This window comes from Dermochelys coriacea, chromosome 24, assembly GCF_009764565.3.
Source record: "Dermochelys coriacea isolate rDerCor1 chromosome 24, rDerCor1.pri.v4, whole genome shotgun sequence".
In the NCBI taxonomy this organism is placed as follows: domain Eukaryota; kingdom Metazoa; phylum Chordata; order Testudines; family Dermochelyidae; genus Dermochelys; species Dermochelys coriacea.
The window spans coordinates 5,284,890-5,310,210 of record NC_050091.1 but is presented as its reverse complement, the minus strand read 5'-3'; the positions used below and the strand labels follow the sequence as shown (position 1 = coordinate 5,310,210).

At 53.1% G+C, this 25,321-nt stretch overlaps 1 protein-coding gene across 1 annotated transcript; it reads right to left on the bottom strand.

Moving 5' to 3' along the window:
• Positions 1–113: 113 nt before the first annotated feature.
• On the bottom strand, positions 114–24,440 carry ANKRD35 (ankyrin repeat domain 35). Its single transcript, XM_043501846.1, has 15 exons — positions 24,402–24,440; positions 18,846–18,976; positions 18,432–18,520; positions 17,016–17,080; positions 15,531–15,588; positions 14,340–14,410; positions 14,016–14,122; positions 13,143–13,327; positions 11,677–11,714; positions 8,549–10,903; positions 6,721–6,810; positions 6,158–6,223; positions 5,158–5,266; positions 984–2,010; positions 114–803 (listed from the first exon to the last, which is right to left on the bottom strand). The coding sequence occupies exons 1-13, from the start codon at positions 24,438–24,440 to the stop codon at positions 5,204–5,206; spliced, it is 3,357 nt and encodes a 1,118-aa protein (XP_043357781.1). The 3' UTR covers positions 114–803; positions 984–2,010; positions 5,158–5,203.
• Positions 24,441–25,321: the final 881 nt, after the last annotated feature.

Genomic DNA, 25,321 nt, shown 5'->3' with positions numbered 1-25,321 from the left:
AACCCTGACACAAACCCGACAGAGAAATTGATGATAAGTGGAATGGAAGCCTAGCAGCGCAGGGGAAATAAACAAACAAACAGCATCAGAAGAAGAGAAGAAAATAAGAGTTTCCAAAATTCCCATTTAATGGGTTTCTGAATGACAAGGACAAGACCATTGGGCCACATCCTCAGCTGGCCTAGCCTTATTCACTTCAACGCTGCCACTCGGATTTACGCCAGCTGAGGATCTCGCTTTATTATTTATTTTATAGATCATTTGTTACTTCTATGACAGCAGCACCTAGGGTCCCCAGCCCAGAGGAGGGCGGGCATCTACAAACACACCTTAAGAAACAATCCCTGCCAAAGAACTTACAATCTAAACAGACAAAGGCTGGGAGGGGAAACTGAGGTACAGAGCAGCAACATGATTTGCCCAAGGCCATGCAGTAGGGTCAAGACTAGAACCCAAGTCTTCTGTTGCATCCCCTACCCACTAGACAACATTGCCTATGCTAATGACTTTTTCGCATGTAATTTACATGGCAAGGCTGAGACCATGTGACAAAGTTGCAAGCCCACAAGAGTATCTCAGCTCCTAGCTCAGAGCAAAGCCCTTCCTTCTGTTTGCTGATCTCAGCGCTTTCATTCCCCCTGGTGCTCTGCTCCTCCCAGCAATGCTCAGATAGCCACAAGGACCTGTTCCTGCACTTGCACCAAAGCCTGTTTCCAGAATGAACATCTGGAAGCGAGTCATTTTCTTCTCACAGCCAAACAGACTCAGGACCGAGCAAGGGGAAAGAACACCAGCCAGGGCCTCTGATGTAAGAGAAAAGGAGTACTTGTGGCACCTTAGAGACTAACAAATTTATTAGAGCATAAGCTTTCGTGAGCTACAGCTCACTTCATATGCTCTAATAAATTTGTTAGTCTCTAAGGTGCCACAAGTACTCCTTTTCTTTTTGCGAATACAGACTAACACGGCTGCTACTCTGAAACCTGATGTAAGAGAGGCACACTAAGGAGCTGTCTACTTTTCAAAGGCTTGATCCTGTGCCTTGGAAATCAATCGGACTTTGGCCACCTACTTCAATGGAAGCAGGATCAGACTGTGTCCGGATCCAGCAGGAAGCAAAGAACTAGGATGGACGTCTTAGTTGCCCCTACCCCGCCTCTGAATTGGAGAGTTCAGCACTGCTGCAACGTATCCGATGGCCAACTCAGCCTGATTCGCTCCTGCAGCCACATGGTCTGAAGGGCAAACCCCGCTATGCTGCTCACACGATGAACAGAAACAGCTCTGTGGTGGAATGGTGAGGCAGAAAAAGGAGCCCTGGTTGACCATCATTGTTGGTGTTTGTACAGCCCCTAGCACCACGGGGTCCTGCTCCATGCCTGGGGCTCCTAGGTGCTACCAAAGTACAAACAATCATAACTGGCTGCCTCGTCAGTCTGCAGTTGCAGCATGAGGGAGGCTGAAGTGGAATTTACTTAGTGCATGTTTCCTGTTGCTCTCAGCTAGCTGTGCCCTTGGAGAAGATAAGGAAACTACCTCTACAATTGGGGAAGGGAGCTGTCCTTTAGCTCAAGTGGTAGAGGACGGTGACTGTGGTGCAAAAGGGCCTGGGTTCTAGTCCTGTATCCAGGCGTGTGAGAGGCTGATCGAGTCATGGTGTCTAGCAGCTGCAGCGCCTGGGTTTGTTATAACAAGCTATGCTTGCCCTGCGGCCCATCTTTCAAAGGTAAATTATTTCAGATCTCTGGGGCTATTTGAAATAAAGTCCCAGTGCTCAGCCAGCAGCACGTGGAGACCGGGAAGAGGTGGGTTGAGAGGGGGAAAAATGACCAAAGCTATTGCAGAGGTGATCATCTTGTGTTGACATCCTTGGTGGATAGGTCTCTGGCTCAGTGGGGTGGCAGACATGGTCCCAATGATGTGTCAAGCTGGTTCCTCAAGCACTATCCTGCTGCTGGAAAGGTGTGGGCTCAGCCCTCCAGTCTTCTCCTGGTGTTACCTGGAATATTCCTAAATGGAGTGAAGCCAGCATTGGAAAATGTTGCAGCCCTTGGAATAAATGGACATTTCAGTTTAATGACACACTTCTGCAGGCAGGTCATTCTGCATGGACCCAGGTCAATTGCAGCCAAAACCACACTGAGCTACCTACGTGCTGGTAGAGACTAAGCCCTGTCTATATGGGAAAGGGTGCGCTAGATTACTTTAAATCTATGAGCCTGATTGACTTAAATATTAAGTCGTGCAAACCCCTACTGTGTACGCACTTAAACCAGTTTAACCACATCTACCTTAGGTGTTTACCTTGGTTTGACGAGTCATCCCCTTGCACTACACTAGGGCCAGTACAGCCTGAGAGGGGAAACTGTCCCCTACTGAGCCACCCAAACTATTCACTGGGACACCCTGGGTTTTTCTGGGGAAACAAAAGCTGGCCCTTTCTGAGCTTGAGTGTGCCGAGGGGATTAAACAAAGGCAATATAGCCACAGAAGAAGACACTTGCATACAAGCTGTCCTGTCACTTTAAAAAAAAAATCATCCCCATCTGCAGCCCCTTGAGCTGCAACCCCCACTGCTCCTCTCCCACTGCCTGAGCTGCCCCCCCCCCCGGGTAACGTGGCCCCTCCCTTCCCCTGGGGAAATCACATTTCTCATATGGAAACGCTTAACTTCCAACCCGAGAGTAGATGTGCCAAACGGCACACAAACAGCATGGACGGCCCGCCAGCCGCAGCGTCTGTTCCAGCTGCAGAAAGTCTCTGCGGCCTGTCCAATGTCGGCATCACGTTCATGGTGGGGATTTTACTGGGGGGGGCTTAAAGGGGGAAGACACTGAGCATCAATTTCATGCCAAACAAACTACCCTGCAGTTGCCACCCTCCCGCAGAGCAAGAGATAGGAAGGAGCTGCGTTGCTTGTACACGTTATGCTGCTCTGGACAGCTCAAAGGGGCCTTAGAAGGGGGCAAAAACAGCCCCAAGAATCCACCCTGTGTGGGCCTCCTCGGCCGCTTTGGAGGTGGCAGAAGATGGTGGATTTTGGGCATAGATGGCAGGTATGGGGGATATATGGCAGATCAGGGGTGTGGCTGGAAAGTACTGTGCTACTTCTCTGTCTCCCAGGGACCATGGAAAACAGCATGTAAGTTAGAGCAACCCTGAGGCTGCTCTAATGTACACTGGGGAACAGGCAGGGCCCTGCACAGCGCCACTATATGGGAAGTGGAAAGAGGACTTAAAGCCATCCCTGTCCCAGCCACTGCAAGAGAGTGACTGAGAACCAGACCTCTGCCTTTGGTTTGTGCCTCTCCAGCTCTCTACCAAGTTGTACCCGAGCACCTGCCCCCACCACCCAGGGCTCACCACATACCCAGGCATGAGCTCCTGAGATTCAACCCATGCCCTGCATCACGGCTCTGGACTCAGCCACCCTGGTAAGAGTTGCCCCTTGATCAGGGCGTGTGAGGAGCCAGGGGCCATACATGTAATGGGAGGAAAACCTCCTCCCCAGCCTCTTCCCTCAGACCCAAGTGGAGTAGCTACATCCAGCTGTGGAATCCACTGCGGGCAGGAGGCATCTGTATGCTATGGCCCCTCTGTGCTGGCTACACTGGTGCAAAGGGGCTGTAAAGCCCCTGGGCTAATACCTCCCATCATAGAGGGCTGAATTCACCGGCCTTGAAGGAGGCCAGGTACAGTGGGGCTAGGAGGGGGCATGACTTGGCCACTCCCCTCAGTTGGTGCAATGCTATTGCAGCTGAGCACAAGTTAAGGCAGATCTCAGGGATGCCTCAAGTAGCTCCAGGATAAGGGAAGCACAGTGCTTCCCCCCTCACTCCCTGTGCCGGGCTCAGCACTGGCATGGGATGAGGGTGGGCCTGAGATACCTCGGCAATGAGCCCAGGTAAGTAGAGAGAAACAGATCACGAAGCTTTGATCCAGCCTTGTCTTATGGGATGGTTTGTACCAAATGGAGGCATCAGGTTCACTTCATACTTCAGGCAGCTTGCAGGCCCTTTTCTGTCTGACTGCACCTGCTCTAGAAGAAATTACGTGGCGTGTGTCCACCCCTGTCCATCTCAGATCCCTGGAAACTTTCTGCTCCAAAAGCCCCTGTCTCTAGAACTAAAGGAGAATCTCCACAAGCAATTAGCAGCAGAGGCTATATGACACACAGGTGAGCAGTTCTGAGCCTATCCAGAAGGGGGCAGAAGTAGCAGACATCTATCTACATCTCACCTACAAAAGGGTCAGTTCAGTGCTAACAGCTAGTTTGTGCTTCACCCCACCCCTTTCCTTTCTATAAGCCTGGTCATCTATGGCATTCTGGCTCCGTCTGCTCCTGCTTAGCCAACCTCAGCTGCGATTGGAAGCAGGGTCTCCAGCTGTGAAAGGGGCCATACGGCCCGGCCCTGGCCCTGAGAAATACTGGGGGGCTTCAAAGATCTTGTCCCACCGAGCACGATGCCCCGCTGAGCTGCACTGCCCCACCCCGCCATCTAGTGGCCCTTTTGCAGCACTACATCTATGGCACAACCCAGGTTCATTGACACACCGGCTGGGATTGACCCCCACAAACACTCCATCAGTGAGACCAGGGCCCCGATTCATCCCCAGGGCAGGGTCATGCTGGGGAGAGGGGTGGCCTTAAGGTACCGCCCCATCAGGGATTCATAGACAGCGAGCTGCCAAGTATTGCACAGCTCCATGTGTGACCCTGTAACGCAGATGATTGAATGAGCTAATTTGCAAATGATTTGTATCTTGCCATAATCTTCAATCACCACCCTCTCCCCGAAGCAGTGACGGGGAGAGGGCCTGGAGCTGCACAAATGTTGCCAGCTCCAAGGCTGGGGTAGGTAGGGAGGTGGATGGGTGCTGCTGTTGTACTGAAGTCTGTGCCTTTAAGGGCCGAGCTTCCCAGCCAGAAGATCTCTTGCCAGCACCCGACCTGCTGAGTGATCACTAAGCATCCCAGCTGTTACCTAAAATCTTTCAGCTGGATGGTTTGTATGAAAGCAGCACCCAAAACCGAAGCTCAGATGCTATGGTGATGGGGACCTTACGGGGACATTCGATGAGACCAAGCAGAACTGCACCTTCTCTGAAGCAAAGGGGGAAAAGAAGAGAGACAGACAGACAGGCAGACACACTCACTTGCAAAGAAGAAAGATCCTAGTTCCCGGGAAGCGGAGGGCAAAGCTCATTCCTCTTTCGCCCTCAGGATTCGGAGCAGCATTGAGTGAACTTCTTCATCCATGAACCCCTGAGCCGGAAGAAACCCCATCCTCTATCAGTGTGTTGTGCTCTTGCTGTGTAACCAGCCCCAAACACACAGGGGTCCACAGTCTGGCTTGAGACACATGCCAGCAGCCCTTCCCACCCCACCAGCACAGGGCTTGCCATTCTGCACCACAGTACCCCCTTGTGGAGGGCCAGTGCATGCTTCAGCCACAGCCTCACAAGCTCTGCAGGGGGAAAGCAGTTTTCCTTTCTGCTCCAGCATCCATCCATAAGGGCCTGTCAGGCAGAACCTCTGCTGCCAGGATCTGTCAGATCTACATGGCCCCTGGCTCTGCCCCATCCATGCCCAGTGCTGCCTGCTTTCAGGCAGCCCTGGTCCCCCAGCAGAGAGACAGCTGTGGCTGTGCAGTGCTGGAGACCCTGCACCCTGGCATAAGCTTGGGGAAATCTAGCCCCTTGACTATGCGAGGCACCTCCCAATCAGCCCCGTGCACTGTGATCCGCCATGCGGGTTGGGTTGCTCCGAATGGCTGGAGCCAGAAATAGGACTCAGGACTCCCAATCCAGTGTGCTAACCACTAAGCACTCCCCTCCAACCACTCCCCTCACTTCCAGAGCTGGGATTGACTACGGCTCCCCCTACTCTAACCACCAGCCACCGCTCCCCTCCGAGAGCTGAGATTAAAACTCAGGCATCCTGACTCCCAGTCCCCGTTGTTCTAGCCCACAATACCTCCTCAGTGCTATGAGTCTAAAGCACTCAAGCCAGTTACCGCAGAGTTCAGTGAGAACCTTTTAAGCTCCTGCGGAGAACCACGTAATGGTTATGGGAACCAGTAGGAGCAGAAATTTATTGAAATCTACCTGAAGCCACACTAGCCTTAGCACCAACCAGACTGTCTGAGGTTTGTACCTGGGCTGCATTGAGCAGATGGGTTCTGTAGATAGTAACAATCTCCTGGTGATTTTTTTCCTTAACCTGGGAAAACAAAAATAGACCGTGCTGGTGAGTTTCAATCTGCCAGCAGGTGTTTGTATTTCTTTTACGGTAGCACCCCAGAAGAGATCAGGGACCCATTATGCCAGAAGCTGCATGTGCACAGGGTAAGAAAAAGTCCCTACCTCCAACAGCTTACAAATGAAATAGACAAGGGTGAGAGGGGAAACTGAGGCACAGAGAGGGACTTGCTCCAGGTCACATAGGAGGTCAGTGGCAGAGCCAGGTCACCTGAGTCCCAGTTCAGAGCAGCTATCCACTAATCACGCTGCCTCTCAGACCTATAAATAGCACCCTGAATGCAATCCGGATGGACGAGCCTTACAATCTGAATGATAGTTGTGCTGGATATTAGTAGGTTCACACAGCCCAGGTGAACCGGCACTTCCCACTGTAAAAAACCCTACAATCACCTGGCCTGGCGAGCAGACACCGTGTGCTCAGAGCATTCCTATAGCGGCAGGGTGGCAGCAACTCACCTCTAACTGCAGCCGGAGATGAGCACTCTCGCTGCGGAGGGTCAGGATCTCTGCCGAAAGCTTCTCCGTCTCCTTCAGCAACTTTTTAATCTACAGTTCAATGACAGAGAATAACGTCCTGTGGCACATTGGGTTGCATACAGCCATCTCCCCCGCTGGCGTAAATCAGTTTTCTTCCCTCTACATCAAAGTTGCTAGGCCAATTTGCACCCACTGGGGACTTGGCCCCGAGGATGTTGCAACTAGCTGCTGCCCAACTAGATCTGGTCAAAAATATTTCAGCAAAACATTTGCTGTTGGAAAATACAGCATTGTCAAAACTGAAATGTTTGCAGGAACACATCAATTTCGAAGACTTTTTCTAGGGGGAAAAAAGTCAATCTGAATCATTTCGACTTTTGATGTTAGCACAACAAAACAAACATGTAGTTTCTGTAAAGACATTTCATTTTGAAGTGTGTGTCAATTCATTTCATGTAGACTTTTCTCTTAGATGAAACTATGAAAATGAATATCCTATATTTAGGTATGATACTTATTTGATCTGAGCCAATCATATTTTCATCTAATATGAAAGTCAAACCAACGTGGATCAAACTGATATCCAAAATGAAATATCTTTATCGGACTGAAATGAAACGTTCTGATGTTCTTGAAACAAAACAACCCGATGCTTCCAAATTGAATGTTTTACAGAATTTTCCATTCCACGGGAGATGCCAGTTTCTGACCCCTAACCCTTTTCACCTATAGCTCCTGACACTGTGCTCCTGGCCCTCGTTGCTTTTTAATGGGTGATTCAGGGAACTAGTGCTGGGATGGACACTAGTCATGGGCTCTGAATCCAGCCTGATTTGGGAACGACTGACAGCTGTTCCCATAGGGTGGCGAGTCAGAAGCTCCTGTGTGAAATGGGGTTGGTGAGTCTCAGACCAGTTTCTGCTGAAAATCCCGTAAAATTTACAGGGATGATCCAAATTACTAAGGCTTGTAATAAAAGGGCTCTATGCAGATAAATAGTTATTAGCTATGGTGCCAGTATGTGGCACTCAAGAAAATGCAGGATTGTTCCTGGGGCTGGTAGGATCAATGAAAACTTGAGGGTGCACTGCAAATGGGTTGTTCTGGGCATCTCTACATACCAGCTCGTGACCCCCCCTCCCCCTTCTCCACGTCTAGTGCCTCGGGCCAATACTGCAGAACACAGCAGGGCCTGATTCTCAGTTGTACTATCTTTTACACTGCAGGGCAATTGAAAATCAGGCCCTTGGTATTTTCAATAAGGGTGAAACCCCCTGTCATAGGACAATGTTCCAGTGTGAATTAACAATCGAACCCTGAGAATTGCGTCCAGAGCTGGAGAACATTTAAAGGACCATCGTGTGAGACCCTCAAAGCCGACTAGGAGATTCAGGGACGTTGGGTGTCTAAACCCCCCTTTGAAAATCTCAACCAACAGCATCGCAAGGCTGATTTCTGCCCTGGGAGCAACAGCTGTAAGCCCCATAGAAGCTGGACATGCAAGTCCAGGGACTTGCTGTGGGATGTCGTGCCAGGGAAGCAGGTGATCCTGCTGAAAAGGCAGCTTTGGAGTATGTGGAGACACTACCACCCTCACTCCTTTCCTCTTACATCTATAGGCCAAATCGCTGGCTGGTGTAAATCAGCATAGCTCCATTGAAGACAATGAAACTACCCTGATCTATACCAGCTGAAGATCTCTGCCACCATCAAAGTCAATGGGAGTCTTTCTGTTGGTTCAGTGGGTGCTGTGACCGGCCCTACATTAATAGCCTCTGGCCAGCTCCAGACGTCTCTGTGGCCTTACCTTCCCTTCTTTGTCCTGGCAGGTCCTGGAGAGCTCCTCCACCTTCTTGTTCAGCTTCTGGATGGTTCTCTCCAGCTGCTCCGACTTCCCCCTCAGCTCTCCTGTTTCCTTCTCCTGCTCCGCCACCTTGGCCAGCAGGTCCTTGTTCTTATGCTTCTCTGCAGCCAGGGCCTCCTCCCGCTGGGCAGACTTCCCCCTCACCTCCTCGTGCTTCTCCTGAAGGACTCGCAGCTCCTCTTCCAGAGCCTGAGTCCGGAGTGCTAGGGAGCTCCAGGCTTTCTCGTGCATCCGCAGGGTCTCCTCCTCCTCCGAGCACAGCTCTGCCACCTTCACAGGCAGTCGGTCGAGCATCTGCTTCAGCTTGGTCACATCGTGGCTTTCACCTCCCAGGGTGGCCTGAGCTGCCTCTAGCTCCTCCTTCAGCTCCCACAGATCTCTCTCCAGCTCATTCACCCATCGCCAGGGCTCAAGCACCAGCTCTCCTCCCACGATCTCCAAGGTCTCAGACGCTTCCTGACCTAGGGCCTGGACACTGTTGCTTTGAGGGCTTTTCTCACCCCCCACGGAGGCGTCAATAGCCTCGCGCTGCACGGCGGGAGCCTGGTCGCCCCCGAGCACCTGGCTCTCCTCTTCTATCTCCGACACCAGCTGCAGGGCCTCATTGTGCTTCTTCACTAGGTTGTCCAGTTTCCAGTGCAGCTCCTCCAAGATGCAGGTGCTTAGGCTCTGGCTTCCCACGCTGTTGGCCTCTCTCATCATCTGCTTGAGGAAGCTGTCCCTCAGCACCACCATCTCCCTCTTCTGGGTCTCTAGCCTTAGCCACAGCTTCTTGGTCTCTTCCTTCTCGACTGACAGCTCCTGGGACAAGGCGGCCACTCTCTGCCTCAGCTCCTCCACCAGGCCCTGTGCCTCTCCTCGGGGGGACCCCTCCTTCTGGTGCTGCCAGAGGCGCTGGAGCTCATCCTGCAGCTTCTCCCTCTCCTGGCCCAGCTGGGCCAGCTCATTCATGAGGCTGCCATTGTTCTGTCTGAGGTCCGACAGCTCTTTCTCTAGGTCAGAGCTTCTCCTCCTGGCCTGGCCCTTCGTTTGCACAGAATTGTTCCTCAGCCTAGGTCTGGGTTGCCCATGTGAGCCATCTTGGATCTGGTTCTTTTCTATCCTGCCCTTCTCCAGCTCCTCCAGGGATTGAGGTTGCCTCAGTGGGGACTCCGCCTCATCTCTGAAGACGTTGTTCTCTTCCTCACGCTGCTCCAGGCCATTTCTCAGCTCCTGCAGCTGGGAAGCCACCATGCCGTTTACCAAGACCCCTGACTCAGGCTTGCTCTGAGGGGCCGAGATGGCTTCCTGAAGAGGCCTGGCTTTCTCCAGGAGGCTGAAGTTGGCCTCATCCATCTTGGCCAGAGCACGTTCTAAGCCCACCACCATCTTCTCCCAAGAGGCCACGCTCTTCCTGATGGCTTCTGATGGCACCGCCTCGAGGTGAAGTTTGCCTCTGAGGGCCTCCTCTGCCTCCCTCTTCAGACCCTCATTTTCGGCAAGGACCGCAGCCTTCTCCTCCTGTGCTCTGGCAGCCGCCTCCCTCATCCATGACAGGAACTGGCTTAGCTCAGTGCATAGAGCGACTCTGGGCCCTCTTGGATCTACCTCCTGCCTTCCCACCTGCCTTTCTCCCTGCTGCTTTCCCAGCAGCCCGCGCAGCCGTTGGTTGTCGCCGTCGAGCTCAGTGACACGAGCCTGCAGCTGCTCCAGTGCCTCACCCTGGGCCTGCTTCTTGGCCTCATAGACGGCGATCACCACCCTCATGTTCTCCAGATGGCCTTCGAGCTCCACCACCCTCTTCGTCGCGCTCTCCTTCTCCTCCAGGGCCGTAGCTGCTTCGGCCTGGAGCCGCATCAACTCCTCCTGATGGCGTCTCTTCTCCTCCTCTTCCTCCTCCCCCGGCCACTGTATCCTGTCTTCCTTCACTGCTACGTTCTGGCCTCCTGCCTCTTGCTGTCTCTTCTTCAGCTCTTGCACTTGCTCAGCTAAAAGGTTCAGGTAATAGTCCTCTTCTGTGGTGTCCCGGCTGTACCGGCGGCTTAGCACCCGCCCGCCCTCATCTGCTCTCTCCGGCAACAGCTGGCTTATCTCCTGCACCTGGTCCCAGATCCTCTCCTTCATCACCTTGCACCCCTCTGCCAGGACATCACACTCCTTCACCTTCCTCACCAGCTGCTCTTCCAGCTGCCGGACCTTCGTCTGCTCGTCTTCGTACCGACACCTCCACTCCTCGTCGTCGAGATCCTCTTCGTCCTCGTCTCCCTCGCTCTGCAAGGTTGTTCTGCTGCCACTGCGCTCCAGTGGCTCGGCGGTCACCTGGAACCACCACAGAACCCAACAGAACAGATGAGCTTATTGGAGAGGCCCACCGTGACCTCACACGCACAATGGGTGCGAGGTCGCACTGCACGGAAGATGCCATTTTGCGCTTCAAAATGGCAGCCCCCAGATTGTCCAGGGTACTGGCAGGAAAGACTTTATTAAAATGGAGTCATGCCAGCAAAAATTTGGAACCCCCTGCCCTCTAGGTACGTGCAGCACCTAGCACACTGAGGACCTTTAGGTGCTACTGTCCTATAAATAACAAGGACAAAAGTCAGCCAGACACTCTCCAAGGGGATGGGTACTAGGAGGCGGAGCCTTTTCCCTTCCCAATAGACCTTAGGTCGCCAGTTCTAATCTGCTTCTCGGCTGGTAGGGACTGCAAATCACTGCTTTTGCTGGCATTCTACGTGAACCAAATTGGTGGGGAAAAGGCCCAGTTCTGCCCCTTGCACCATCGTTTACACCAGCGCAGAAAACGCCAGCAGATGAGAACAGCAGTTTTGTGCACCCATTTTGCACTGGGGTCACAGATGCCGCCAGGGGACGGTGCTAGGGAATCAAGCCCTCGGTTTCAGGCCTCCTAACAGCAGCACCATCAGGGCTGAGGCTTGTCAGCCGTCCTGATCCCAATCCAACTCCCCCTCCCCCCCCCGACCCTCCGTGTGTAACCAGGGATTGCAGAGTTTATCACTGAGTAACACACCCAAGAAGCTTCGACACACCTCCAGTCTTTCTCTGGCTGGCCCCGAAAGGGTTCTCCTCACCTGTGCAGTGGTGCTTGTTTGACGGCTGGGTCTGTACTCTGCCAGAGGGAAAATAAAAACACTGAATGAAATTTTCAAACTCTCTGTAGCGCAGAATGGAGAGTTGCCTTGCCCCCGGGCAGCCCCTGCCTTCTGGATCTCCCAACTCCTCACAAGCAGGAATTCAGCAAGCGAGGTGGGTAATGGATCATCCCCATCTGACCAGTGATAACGGCTGTGACTTGGCCAAGGTCTCACAGCGAATTTGTAGCCGAGCCAAAAATAGAACCCAGGAGTCCTGACTCCCAACTCCAACCATGGGAGCACACTCCTGTCCTAGAGCTAGCTACAAAACCCAGGAGTCCTGACTGCCAGTCCTCTGCCCTAACTACCAGGCGATACTCCGCCCCAGAGGTGGAACTAGAACCTGGGGGTTCCAACTTCCAGACCGCTGCTTTAAAACAATGGACACCACCATTGGGTAAACCGAGGCACCGAGAGGGGATGTGACTTGCCCAGCATCACGCAGTAGCAGAGCCGGATCTCCCGATTCCCAGTCCTGTGAGTTCACCACAAGGCTGAATTTCCTCCCTAAATGCAAAGCTTTCTTATAATCCTCAACAAAACTTGCTGAGATTCTTTTGGAAATCTTCCGGCAGTTTATTTTTTGGCTCTGGCCCTGGTCCCTCATCCACCAGGCAGTCGCCATGGAAACCAAAGCCTAGCAAGCAGAACGAGGAAGACAAGGGTCCCCTGGATATTCCATTTCGCCAACTCCCGCCAAGCCCGATTATTGCTTTCAGAAATCAAAACCATCTGGAGAAGCTGCCGGAGGCTGGAGACCTCCTTGCAAATGAACTAAACAAACACACATTAAAAAAACCAAAAAACCAAAAAATCAATATCCTGCCTGAGCGAGGCTGGGTGTAGTCCAACCAAACGAGCCGATTAGAGGCACAAAGGGAAAAGTTGGAGGGGGGGAAACAGTTTTTGCTGCTTTCTGAGGCATTTCTGCAACTTGGAATGAAGTGTAATACTACCTAATAACTAATAGTGGCCATGTTACCAATGGCTCTCAGCAGAGGGTCCCCCAAACCCTTTAGAAGCATCCTCCGGAGTGGGAAATGTGTCCCGCACTCAGCATGCTTCTTGCATTAATCTTTGATTGTTGTGCCAGCCTTGCATTTTGGATCGCTCAGCCACTCCTAGACGTTCAGCTGGAAGGGACCGTCGTGATCCTGTAGATCCTCCTGCCCATCACAGGCCACAGAACCTCACCCACCAGCTCCTGCAACAGGCCCCTGACCTCTGGCTGCGTTACTGGCCTTGTCCGATCTTGATGTAAAGCCTTCAAGTGATAGAGGATCTGCCAGTTACTCTAGTTCAAACCAGCAAGGGACCTGTGCCCCATGCTGCAGAGGAAGGTGAACCCTCCCCCAGCCCACAATCCCTTCCTGACCCCCAGACTGGCAGCCCCTTCCCCTCACCTCTTCTCTTCTTCTTCTTCAGGGCGCTGTGCAGCAACCTCCTCAGTGGGCGGCTCTGGGACTGCAGGGCGTAGTGGAGGGCATCGTGGCCCGTCCTGTCCACCACGCTGAGGTCCACCCCACTGCTTACCAGCAGCTTGGCCGACTCCACACTGGAGCTCTCACAGGCCAGGATCAGAGCAGTCCTGGAGGGGGGACGTGAGGGGGTGTCAGGGTCAGTTCTGGGGAGCCCCAGGGGCACCCCTTGCAACCAGGCCACCTGGATAATCTGTGAGTGGCTCCCCCTCAGCTGGGCCTCTCTGCTCTGGCCCACTGGAGCAGCTCCCATTTAGGGCAGCAGTTCTTAACCTTTCCTGTACAGGGCCCCCCAACCTGGGGCTGCCCTTTGTTGTCTGGCCCCGACCCCTCCCCAGGTAGTAATACAGGAAGGGCAGGCTGGCTGCAAGCGCCTGACTCCCAGTCATGACCCCCATCTCGGCTGATCCCGGCCCCCAAGCCAGGCTGCGAAGTTTTAGGGGACTCCTGTAACAACAGGCTAGTTCCCCTGAGCCAGCTATCCCATGGACCCACAGCAGCTGAATTCTGAAAGGCCTTGGGGGCCACCTCGTGAAACCTGGGGACAGTGGGTGAGACGAGGTCCCATAATGAGACAAGAATGCCCATAATGCCCCTGGGCAACTGCTCCCCCCCCCATTCCCTGGTGAGAATGTCCATAATGCCCTTGGGCAACTGCCCCCCCATTCCCTAGTGAGAATGCTCATAATGCCCCTGGGCAACTGCTGCTCCCCGCCGTCCCCATTTCCCAGAGGAAACCCCCCACAATACCCCTGGTGCTAGTGCTGTTTTTATTTTCAGAGCCCAGGCAAGACTCACTTCTGGTCCTTGTCGGTGAGGTCGCCGCTGGCCCCTCTCTGGAGCAGCTGGCAGCAGATGGCGGGGTGGTTCCCCCCGGCCGCTATCATCAGGGGCGTGCATCCGTTCTGGAAGGAATGGTAGAGGCGGTTCGCGTGGCAGGCTGCGCGGAGCCCCACCCAAAGCCGGCGCGGCTTCCCAGCACTCAGCGGCCAGGAGCTGGCTCCCCGAGCCCTTACAAAGGTTACGTAGCCCCTGGCCTGTGCCCTCCGCGTGGGGAGCCAGTCTCACCCCTCGAGAGTGTTGTTCCACTGAGCCCTGTCCCGAAGCAGGTTTTACACTCACGTTATCGGTGACATCCAGGAAGGCCTCCTGGTCGCATAGGAGCAAGACGCTGGACGCACACCCCGAGGAGGCTGCAGGGCAGGAGGAAACGGAGTGGTCAGTGCCTACCCAGCTGCTGCCACATGAAGGGGGGAACCATACACCTATCAGCCCCAGCTGCCCAGCGCACCAGATACACCCTCTCTCAAGGGCCAGTGAGGGAAGGAGTCTTCAGTCTGACCTTCGTCACTCAAGACCGCCTGAAGCTGGGGCCTTGTTCTCTGCACAGGGCGGTTCTTCAAACAGGGTGAGACCCAAGCAGGGTCATTTCCCCACGTGGGTTTAAACCCGCAGGAGGGGGCGGCGGGGAGAGATCTGTTAGGACATCTCCCAGGGGAAGCCCTCTCCCAGGGGATATTTACAGCTAGACTGGGCAAGCCAGGCAGCATTGGCCAAAAAGGTAGACTAGAGACTAGATGGGACCGGGCACTCTAGGTTTGTTCCGTCTCCGATTGCTGGGGTCCCCTCCTTGAAGGTGGGTGTTGCGGGGAGTGGCTGGAACACAATCCACTGCCCTAGTCCATCTCCTGCAGTCTGGTTCCCCACCCGCTATCTCTGAAGGGCAATAACCCGGGAACTCGGGCGGCTTGTAGGGACTAGTATATTTTGCCCTCACTCAAATCAGCCCTTGGCGAGGTCCATATGACCCTTGGCTGGCAGTCACTTGATCAATGGCAACGCCCGGTGGACATGCACAGCGCTGCGCATTGTCAGCATCCCATCCCTACGGATGGACAGACAGACAGATTGAAGGGGGCTGGACAGACAGACATGTCTGGGGATGGAGCGAGAGGTGGACAGAGGTACATCAGGGGATAGAAAGGACAGACAGGCAGGTTTGCACGGCGATAGACAGACAGACACATGTGGGGATGATGAGGTCAAGAGAGAGAAGACTCTAGGGACGCCCTCGGGAGACCTGCCTCAAGTCTGTCTCTCTAGCATGGCAACAAGAAGACAGCAACAAGGAGACAGGGCCCCAGCCAGCTCTCAGCTCCCTCCGGCTGTCTTCAGGAGCTCAGACTCAGCCTCCCCCTGCTGATCAGCCCAGCTCCAAGCCCCTCACACCTCAGCCCCATTAGAAGATCTGCCCTGATGCACTCAGCCTTTCCCCTCGCCCGATTCAGCCTGCACCTCCAGGGACTCACTCACCGGCCCAGTGTAGGGGGGTGCGGTTCTCACCATCCACGCAGTCCTCGTTGGCGCCGTGCTATGAGGAACAAATGTGGCCGTGAGGGCAGCGCGAGAGAATGGCCACCTCCCCTTTGCCAGTGGCCCAGGGGACGGCTAGAGCACAGAGCCACGGACCCACCTCCTGCTCCAGAGCAAGACCTGGCCCAGCTGACATGGGATAGCAGGAACCCTCACTTTGGGGTGAGCCAAGCAGGGCTTCCAGATATCCAGGACAGATGATGCCCCTCAATTAAGTGGCTAAGGCACTGGCATGGGACTCTAGACACCTAGGTTCTAGACCCAAGGCCGCCACGGACTCCCTGTGTGACCTTGAGGCAAGTCACTTATATATATATATATAGATGTATATATATGCCTCAGTTTCCCCATCTGTAAAATGGGGATAATGACCATTCCTCTGGCTTTGTTTAGACTCTCAATTAATTGGGGTCAGGACAGTCTCTGGCTGTGTTTGTACATCCCTGAGCACAATGGAGGCCCCACAGTGCTGCCCAGCATAGATCTGGGAAGATAGGAGATCTAGTTTCCCCATCTCCAGGACTGACTCACTGCAGAACTTTGGGCGAGCCAACCCCCACCTGTCCGAGCCTCTTCTTCCCCAGTGGTAAAGTGGGGCTAATTATCCAGGCAGCCAAGGGCTTAATTCAGGAACAACTGTGCGTGTCTCCCCGGCACCTTCTCTCAGAGGATTCCAAGGTGTCAGTTCATCTCGGGGTTTTGCTGACTGCTTACAGGCCAAACAGCCAACACAGTAAGTCGTCAAGCAGGAATTTTCTCACTGCCCTGAGCTAAGAGACAACGCCTGTTTCCTTTCTGTCTTGCCCATTGCTACCCTGTCACCTCTAGACTGAAACTCCCCAGCCACACTTTACCATGCAGGAGGGAAATGATGAGCCCCAGAGCAGCTCAAATGCCAGGAGATGGGGCACGGCCACTGCTGGGCTGGGCTAGGGCATGGTAGCCTCATGGGATGCCACCCACAGAGCCAGGAGGAGTCTGGGGCCCAGTTTCTGATCTCTGCTTTTGCTGGGGGAAATGCAGACCAGCTCCCTCTACATCTGGGGTTACTCCGGATCAATAGTGGGGTAATGGAGAGTAGAAATTGCACCTGTACATGCCGGGCTCTGAAGGGGACCCTCCATTTTCCACCCCCGCTAGAACCCAGGTGTCCTGATTCCCAGTCCCCCCCTGCTCTAACCACTAGACCCATAGACCAGATAGCCCATCTTTTCTCAGAGAAGAACCCAAGAGGTCCTGGCCCCTGATCCAACCAGCAGACCCCGCTGCTGCCTCCTACAGACCCTGTCAGTGAAGGTGAAGCAAGTCTGTATGGAAATCAGATGGACCCTGTGGCTGTCCAACTGATGGCTGGAGACCCCCACCGGGAACACCCCAGTGCCCAGCCCAGAATGGAGGGCAGGGAGGGGCATTTGTCATCTTTACCTGCAGCAGAACCTTCACGCACTGAGGCTGGCAGGCGATGGTGGCTAGGTGCAACGCCGTGCTGCCTGGGGAGAAGAGCAAAGGGAGAGCATCACGTCTCGGGAATAGAGAGCTGAGCCCCACCCGGAGCTGGGGGGTCTGTGACTCACTGTGGGTGCGTGGAACAGGGGTGAAAATAGCGTAGTCTCTCCTGGGGAGGGGGGAAGCCAATCAGCCCCTAGATTCATCTCAGGGCTCAACATGCCTGGTGCACGTTGAGCCCTGAGATGAGTCCAGGGATCCTGATTGTGGGGGGCAGGTTCAGGACATGCCTGGGGGCAGTGCCAGGGTCTGCGGTGGCACCAGGTGTGTGGCTGGCTGGGTCTGGCTCACCTGCTCAGGGTCTCACTGATTATCATAAGTGGGGTGGGGAAGGAGTTATCCCCCGGCTCAGATCGGCAGGGACCATGGGGCATGGGGGTTGCCTCCTTTGCAATATGTGGGTGCCAGAATTATCTGGGTGTACCTCACTTCATCAGTTCCCTGCCACTGCAGGGATTCCGGGCCTTCCTGTTCCCTGCCTGTGGCACAGAACAGTCTGGTCTCCTGTGGGTCTCATTAACTTTGGTCTCATTTCAGATGCTGTGCTGGGTGTGCAGTGCTGGGTGGTGCTGATGGCCTGTGATATGCCGGAGGACAGACAAGATGATCTAATGGTCCCTCTGGCCTTAAACTCGGTGACTCCTGTGGCAGGTGCTGGACCCAAAGGCCATTGGAGGCCATGGAAAGAGACTCCCCCGGGCTTTCGATCAGGCCCTGAGAAGGCACCTGCACTCCCGCTGGGTGAGCGGGCGTCTCAGCAACAGAAAAGTCATTCCGAAAGAATATGGCCAAGGACAGGAGCAGCGACTGTGGTGACACAAGCCAGAGCAAGGACAAGGGCTACTAATTTTCATACTAATAAAGGGAGATAATTTAGCTAATCTGGTCTGACAGGATGCAGGAAATGTGATAAGATCAACCGCTGGTGTGTTCCAGCACGGCAGGAGTTAATATCCTCTTGTTATTATCTCTTTTGCAGTAGCACTTAGTCCCGAACCAGGACCCCAGGGCTAGATGGCCCATTGATGTGTTCCAGTGAGGCAGAAGGTGGGATACCAGCCCAGGGGCTGGGCCCAAAGCCCACTGAAGTCACTGATTTCAGTCAGCTCTGCACCAAATACCCCATGGACCGCTGGGCAGGAGCTAGGACTCCAGACTACCTGGACCATTTATCTGTATGGGCCGGGCAGGAGGCGTGATGCTGGATTGGAGGGGCCAGTGATCTGAGTTGGCCTGCCAGAGGGCAGGATGGTTATTAGCCTAGATGGATCATCGGTCCAAGCCAGTCCTGCACTCTCTGCTCCTCTGCCAAACCAGGGAAATCCCTACACGCACCGTCATCATTCTTCTCATTGACTTCGGCCCCATGAGACAGCAGGATGGTCAGGCACTCGGTGAGCCCTTTGGAAGCTGCCAGATGGAACCTGCAAAGAGGCGAAGAGCCAAGACTCATTGCAGGCCCAGCATGAAACTTACCAAGTGACCTGTATTCTTGGGGGGCAGCGAACGTTCCACCCTAAAGTCATTGTCAGTGTTATGATCTGGTGCATGAAGCAAATCCTATGTCCCGATCTTAAAGTGACATTCAATTGGTAGGAAGATGTGACTGGAAGGGAGCTGGGCTTTGTCCTGACTTGGTGGGAATTAACCGCCCAGCAGCTATGCCTGAGCACCAGCCTTTGCCGTAGGGTTAGAAACAGAAAAACAGCTCGGTTAGCAGGAAGGAAGAGGACAGGAAAACTTACGTACGCAGATTGGCCCAGGGCGTTGAGCTTGGTGGGTCTCGCTGTCTTTCTGGAAGCCAGGACGGAAACTCTGCCCACGTCCCCCCTCTCTACGGCTTCGAAAAGCTTCTGGTCGTGTTTGTTCCAGCTCTCGACCTGATTCGAAGAGAGCGTCACGGAGAAAGTGAGAGCGGGCAGGGCTGGAGGACGCACCACAGCTAGAGGGGGCAGCATGGCCAAACAGAGCCAGGGCTCCCGCAGGCTAAGCACAGGTCTCGAAGCCAGGAGTCCTGAGTTCTAATCCCATGACTGCCAGGGACTCACTCTACACGCTTGGGCAGCCCACACCACCTCTGCATGCAGAATGGCTGAGTAAAGGCAGTATGGCCTAAACAGAGGATTGGGAGCAAGGTGGCCCGAGTTCTAAACCCACTGTTATCACCTACTCACTGAGTATGTCTACACAGGAGTTTTTACCTCCAGTGAGTTGATGGCAAAGTAACTCGAGGGCGTCACCAAGCTTGTGAAGGCTCATCCGGACACTCCCCCAATCATCTGTGGCTTTCCTTAGGGATTAATCTGGAGCAAACCACAGATATGCGAGGAGTGCCCAGACCAGTTTCTACAAAAACCAAGCCCTCTAACCTGGGACAACCCATCTCTTCCTTTGTGCCTCAGTTTCCTGCTCTCCCAAAGGGAGCTAATAATGCAGAGGAGAGTGACAGTTCATTAGCTTTCAAGTCACTAGCTATAATTCCTGTGCACAAGATGTACAAAGAAAACATGGTGCCTTTACACGCCACCTTTCAGCTAAGGATCTCCAATTGTCTATTTATAGCTGCATGCTTGTCATCATGAGTACCATTCCCTAGGGGTTTATTAGCGATAATTAGGGACCTACCAAATTCACGGCCATGAAAAATGCGTCACGGACAGTGAAATCTGGTCTCCCCCGTGAAATTGGGTCTTTTGTGTACTTTTACCTTACACTATACAGATTTCATGGGGGGCAAAATGAGTGTTTCTCAAACTGGGGGTCCTGACCCAAAAGGGGATCATGGGGGAGTTGCAAGGTTATTGTAGGGGGGTCATGGTATTGCCACCCTTACTTCTGTGCTGCTTGCAGAATTGGGTGGTCGGAGAGCGGCAGCTGCTGGTCAGGTGCCCAGCTCTGAAGGCAGCACCCTGCCGGCAGCAGTGCAGAAGTAAAGGTGGCAATACCATCCCATGTCATCCTTCCTTCTGCACTGCTGCTAGTTGTGGTGCTGTCATCAGAGCTGGGCAGCCGGAGAGCAGCGACTGCTGGCCGGGAGCCCAGCTCTGAAGGTAGAGCTGCTGCCAGCAGCAGTGCAGAAGAAAGGGTGGCAATACCATGCCAATTACAACATTGTAATCTCTGCCCCCCGCCCACACTCACACACACACACACACACACACACACACAACACCCTTTTGGGTCAGGACCCCTACAATGACAACATCCCGACATTTCAGATTTAAATATCCGAACTCATGACATTTATGATTTTTAAATTCCTATGACTGTGAAATTGACCAAAATGGACCATGAATTTGGTAGGGCCCTGGTGATAATAGCTGGTCCCTATGGCTAAATGTCATGTTTCTTATTCGAGACATGCTTAATCAGGAAAGCTGCCAGACATCCTAATGACAGGGAAAGGCAATGGCAACTGTAGAATCAGGACAGCATTACACACAGGTTTAGTGAGCGCTGAGTGGTTAAGTGGGTGTTTAACCAGCTGCTAAAGAGACATGACACAAGAAAGTCTGGTGTATTAATTGATAGAAGAATTGCCTGAACAAGTATTAAAAGAAGAGAGAGAAGGATCAGATTAAAAAAGACCAAATGCAGTGAGTTGTCTTAAATCGGTCCAGAATTGTATATAATTCAAGACATAAGATAAAGAAACAAGTGTGTTCTAATGGGCTGAGCTCAGCAGCAAGAACCAGATGCTCTGTGCCTCAGTTTCCCCACTGGGTGAAATATGACAGCAATACTCGCCTTCCTTTACAAGAGAAGAGAAGAAGAGATTTTTTTAAAAATCATCATCTGTGGTCTCGGGCAAGTCATTTCCTCACTTTGTGACTCAGTTTCCCCATCTACTTAACTCCCTCACAGACAACTTTGGCCTGGGGGGTGAAAACACAGGGATAAATTAAGACATAGGAGAGCAGATGGGAGCCAATCCATTGGAGTTGCATCTGTTTATACCAGGGCTTCGATTTGGCTCCAAGGCTGGATTTTTTTAAACAATCAGAAATCTATCTGACGTAATCATGTGGCCCACACCACCGTAGTATCTGAGCACCTCACAGTATTTAATGCATTTATCCTCATAGCCTCCCAGCCTCATACAGGGTAGGTATCGTCCCCATTGTACAGAGGGGAAACTGAGGCACAAAGAGACTGAATGACCTGCCCAAGTCACATAGGGCATCTGTGGCAGAGCTGGGCATGTCCCCTGGGTCTTTAGCGCCCTAATCATTGCACAAGCATGGAGTATTAATGAACCCGCAGAACCTGAATGTTGGGTAGCTGGTGATTAACATTCCACACCCACCTATACACCCTGAACGTGTGTGTGTGTGTGTGTGTGTGTTATTACATAAGGATTACACACCCCATGATTGCTCATATCCTAATTACCCTGTGTTCTAGATGAGGGCTGCAGTGGGAAAATAACTACATGGTGGGATGCCTGGTCAGAGTGTATGAGCAGGGAATGGGATCTAGTTGCCTGCTCTGTTTGTTTCTTGCATGCAATGTAGTTGTAGCCCTGTGGGTCCCAGGATATTAGTGAGACAAGGTAAAAGATATTACCTTTCCCACCTTGTCTCTCGACAGTCAGGAGAAGCCAAGCAATTGTTTGCTTGTTTTGCTGGGCACATGAGTGCAGTCTAGTGGTTTCATATCTTGGAGGGAGTGTGATCCAATGGTTAGAGTGGGAACAGGGACTCCTGGGTTCCACTCACAGCTCTTGAAAGACGCGTGGCCTAATGGTTACAGCAGGACTGCCTGGTTGTGATGTTTTTAGTGCATAACATTGGACATCAGGACTCCTGGGTTCCATGCCTACCACATCCACTTACTCATCACTTCACTTCTGTGTTCCTCAGTTTCCCTCTCTGGAAAATGAAGACAATAATGCTTCCCTACCCCCTACAACTAATGTATGGTTGTAGAGAACTTTGAGGTTCTCCGATGAACAATGCCATAGACATGCAAATTATTATCACCAACCTTCTATTAACATGGCATTTGGTAAATTGAGCCTACACTAATTAACTAAAAAATCCTTGGCCACAGAGATCTTCACAGCAATAGCAGGGCTAGAACTCAGATCCTCCCGCTCCCAGGAGCATCCCCCTACCACTTTAGGTGAAGGAGAATATCCCTTAAGTTTTTGGCAGTATAGGACCCATGACACACAGTTCCAATTCCAACCAGCAGAGAGCAGGCATGTGCATAGTGGGGGGAGTCATTACACTATACCTATCTGCAGAGAAGTTTGGGATCCTTCGGGATGATATAAAAGGAAATTATTATTAATTTGTTTAGCCTAACTAAAAGAAGGTTGAGGGGAGATATGATTGCTCTCTATAAATATATCAGAGGGATAAATACAGGAGAGGGAGAGGAATTATTTAAGCTCAGCACCAATGTGGACACAAGAACAAATGGGTATAAACTGCCCACCAGGAAGTTTAGATTTGAAATCAGATGAAGGTTTTTAACCATCAGAGGAGTGAAGTTTTGGAATAGCCTTCCAAGGGAAGCAGTGGGGGCAAAAGATCTATCTGGTTTTAAGATTCTACTCGATAAGTTTATGGAGGAGATGGTATGATGGGATAATGGGATTTTGGTAAGTAATTGATCTTTAAATATTCAGGGTAAATAGGACTAATCCCCTAAGATGGGATATTAGATGGATGGGATCTGAGTTACCCAGGAAAGAATTTTCTGTAGTATCTGGCTGGTGAATCTTGCCCATATGCTCAGGGTTTAGCTGATCGCCATATTTGGGGTCGGGAAGGAATTTTCCTCCAGGGCATTTTGGAGAGGCCCTGGAGGTTTTTCGCCTTCCTCTGTAGCATGGGGCATGGTTGACTTGAGGGAGGCTTCTCTGCTCCTTGAAGTCCTTAAACCATGATTTAAGGACTTCAATAGCTCAGACATAAGTGAGGTTTTTCGTAGGAGTGGGTGGGTGAGATTCTGTGGCCTGCGTTGTGCAGGAGGTCGGACTAGATGATCAGAATGGTCCCTTCTGACCTTAGTATCTATGAATTGATTATTCACTACTATGGAGCATATTAAAGAGGTGGGACCATAGGGCCAACACATCTGTCCCTGATACAGATGTGCAGCACCCAATACTTATTAACAGGCAAGTGACTGGAGATCCACCGTGGACCCTGCAGTCCCTCATTGCACTGCTGGGTACAGAAGCCACAAGGCAAAGGTGTTGGGGTAACTTCTCCCGAGGGTGGGGGGCAGAGACCACTGAGTCCTCAATGGGATCTTTACAGCTGCACGTCCCCACTCCCCTGGGGGCTGGCCCCTGGCTTCTGTACCAAGTCCGGGAACACCCTGGACATGCAACAGCCCCTGGCTGACTGAGTAATTAACCCACTCCGCCATTCCGGTTTGTCAGGCCCGGAAGCTGCCTGCCTGGGCTCCCGTTGCCAAATCCAGATCGCTACGTGCAATGCAGAGCAAAGACAGGCTGGGAACTGCATGGCATTCACCCCATAGGCAGGAGGGGCCGAGGCTTGGGGGCGACAGTGAACAAAAGGAGAGAGACTCCGGGCAGAGAGATTTCTGGTTTGATCCGCTTCCCAGTGGCCCCCTAGCAAAGAGGGACAGGCTCCAAGGGCCAAGGTCACACCAGGGGTCTGGAGCAGAGCTGCAAATTGAAGTGGGACCTCCGAAGTCCTGAGCTAGCGCTCTGACCATTGGACTGTCCTGCCTCTCCCATCACCCCCACTCCCAAATACGGGCCGCAGAGTCAGCTCCAGCCTGTAGGATCCTTACCCTGCAGTCCAGGGGCAGAAGGGCAGGGCTGTGAAATGCTGTCCCCAAGGGCTAACTCCGTAAGGCACTGCTGGCGCGGGCTAGTCCTATAGGCCAGAGCACAGCATTCTTCCCACCCCATACGGTGGCACGGGGCTACAGTCAGAGACTTGCGCAGGGGCTGTCAGTCTTTGGCCACCTGAGAGCCCCCTCTTCCCAGCAAGCTGAGTACCCCTGCCTGCTTAGCAACATGGGGACAGCACGGAGGGCAGAACCCTTAACACCTGGGGGGTGCAACGGTCACTTGGAGAACCTGTACAATAGCATATGCTTTGTACAGGGCTATTGCCATGGAAGGCAGCGTAAGTACAGGGCTATTCATATGGGGGTATTGTAGGCACTCCTTCCATAGACTACTGCGGGACAGGGCTCTTCTGTAGCACACGCTAATGTTCCTTTCTTAGAGCCTTACCCCCTCCATTGGACTCAGATCCCCCACCTCGCTGGCCAGCTCAGCACAAGGGGAAGATCTCGGCGAGGCTCACTCACCGCGACCTGCGAGGTGGAACAGGAGAACATCTTCTTCATGGTGCCCACCGTCCCGCTCCGGGGTGCCTCCACGCCAGCAAAAAAACCAACCAGCACCAGGGCGAGCTCCGGGCTCACACCATCCCCAAGCCGCACCACTCGCTTGTCAGGACGGGGGCCCGAGAGAGCAGGCCAGGGTCCCCGGCGTTGAGGAGTGCCAGATGAGGACGGCCATGGACCAGCGCCCCAGAGGGACTCAGCACCAGCTGCTGAGCAGGTAATTGCTGTCAAAGGGAAGAGGCGTGTTGCATCTGGGGAGCGTTTGAAGATAATCCTTCTGCCTCGAGGGCCAGCCTCGTTCCCCGCCCCTCACCACCTCCTGCGCACCTGCTGATGGCTCAGACCCAGCCTGGGCTTGCCCAAGATCTGATCTCTGAGAGTATTTGTTGCTGGGTTTAAAGGGAGAGACGTTTCCTGCCATGCCACCAGCTCCATTAGAGATGCTGGTTAGTGTCAGGGTCCAACGGCGGCACCAGGACCACGCGCCAGAGTTCTCATTCTTCGTTAAGCAGAGCCCAGCAGGGCGCGATCCACGGATGATGGGCAGGGGAGCAACACATGAGCGGACACAGGCCAAACTTCCAAGCCAATCAACTCCCCTGCCCCTATTTGACCTGCTTGGACATCACAGAGGAAGCCTGGTGGGCTCTGTAGAGATCAGACATGGTTTTGTTAAAACACCCAAAACATATATGGGCTCCATACAACCTGTACCCAGAGATACACTCATACACACAGGCATACACCCATTCCCCCCTGACGCACACATATACCCTGACTAGCGCTGGTTGGGAGTTTTTTGTGAAACTGTTCGGGAAACAGGGTCAATTTCAGGGCTGGGCCAGGAGCCTTGCTCATGAAATAATCCACCAGCAGAGGGC

Coding starts and splice junctions, on each gene's coding strand:
- ANKRD35 (XM_043501846.1), bottom strand. CDS start 24,440: ATGAAGAAGATGTTCTCCTGTTCCACCTCGCAGGTCGCG. Junction 17,081..18,431: donor CAATGAGAAGAATGATGACG/GTGCGTGTAGGG, acceptor TCTTCTCCCCAG/GCAGCACGGCGTTGCACCTA. Junction 13,328..14,015: donor CTCACCGACAAGGACCAGAA/GTGAGTCTTGCC, acceptor TCCCCCCTCCAG/GACTGCTCTGATCCTGGCCT.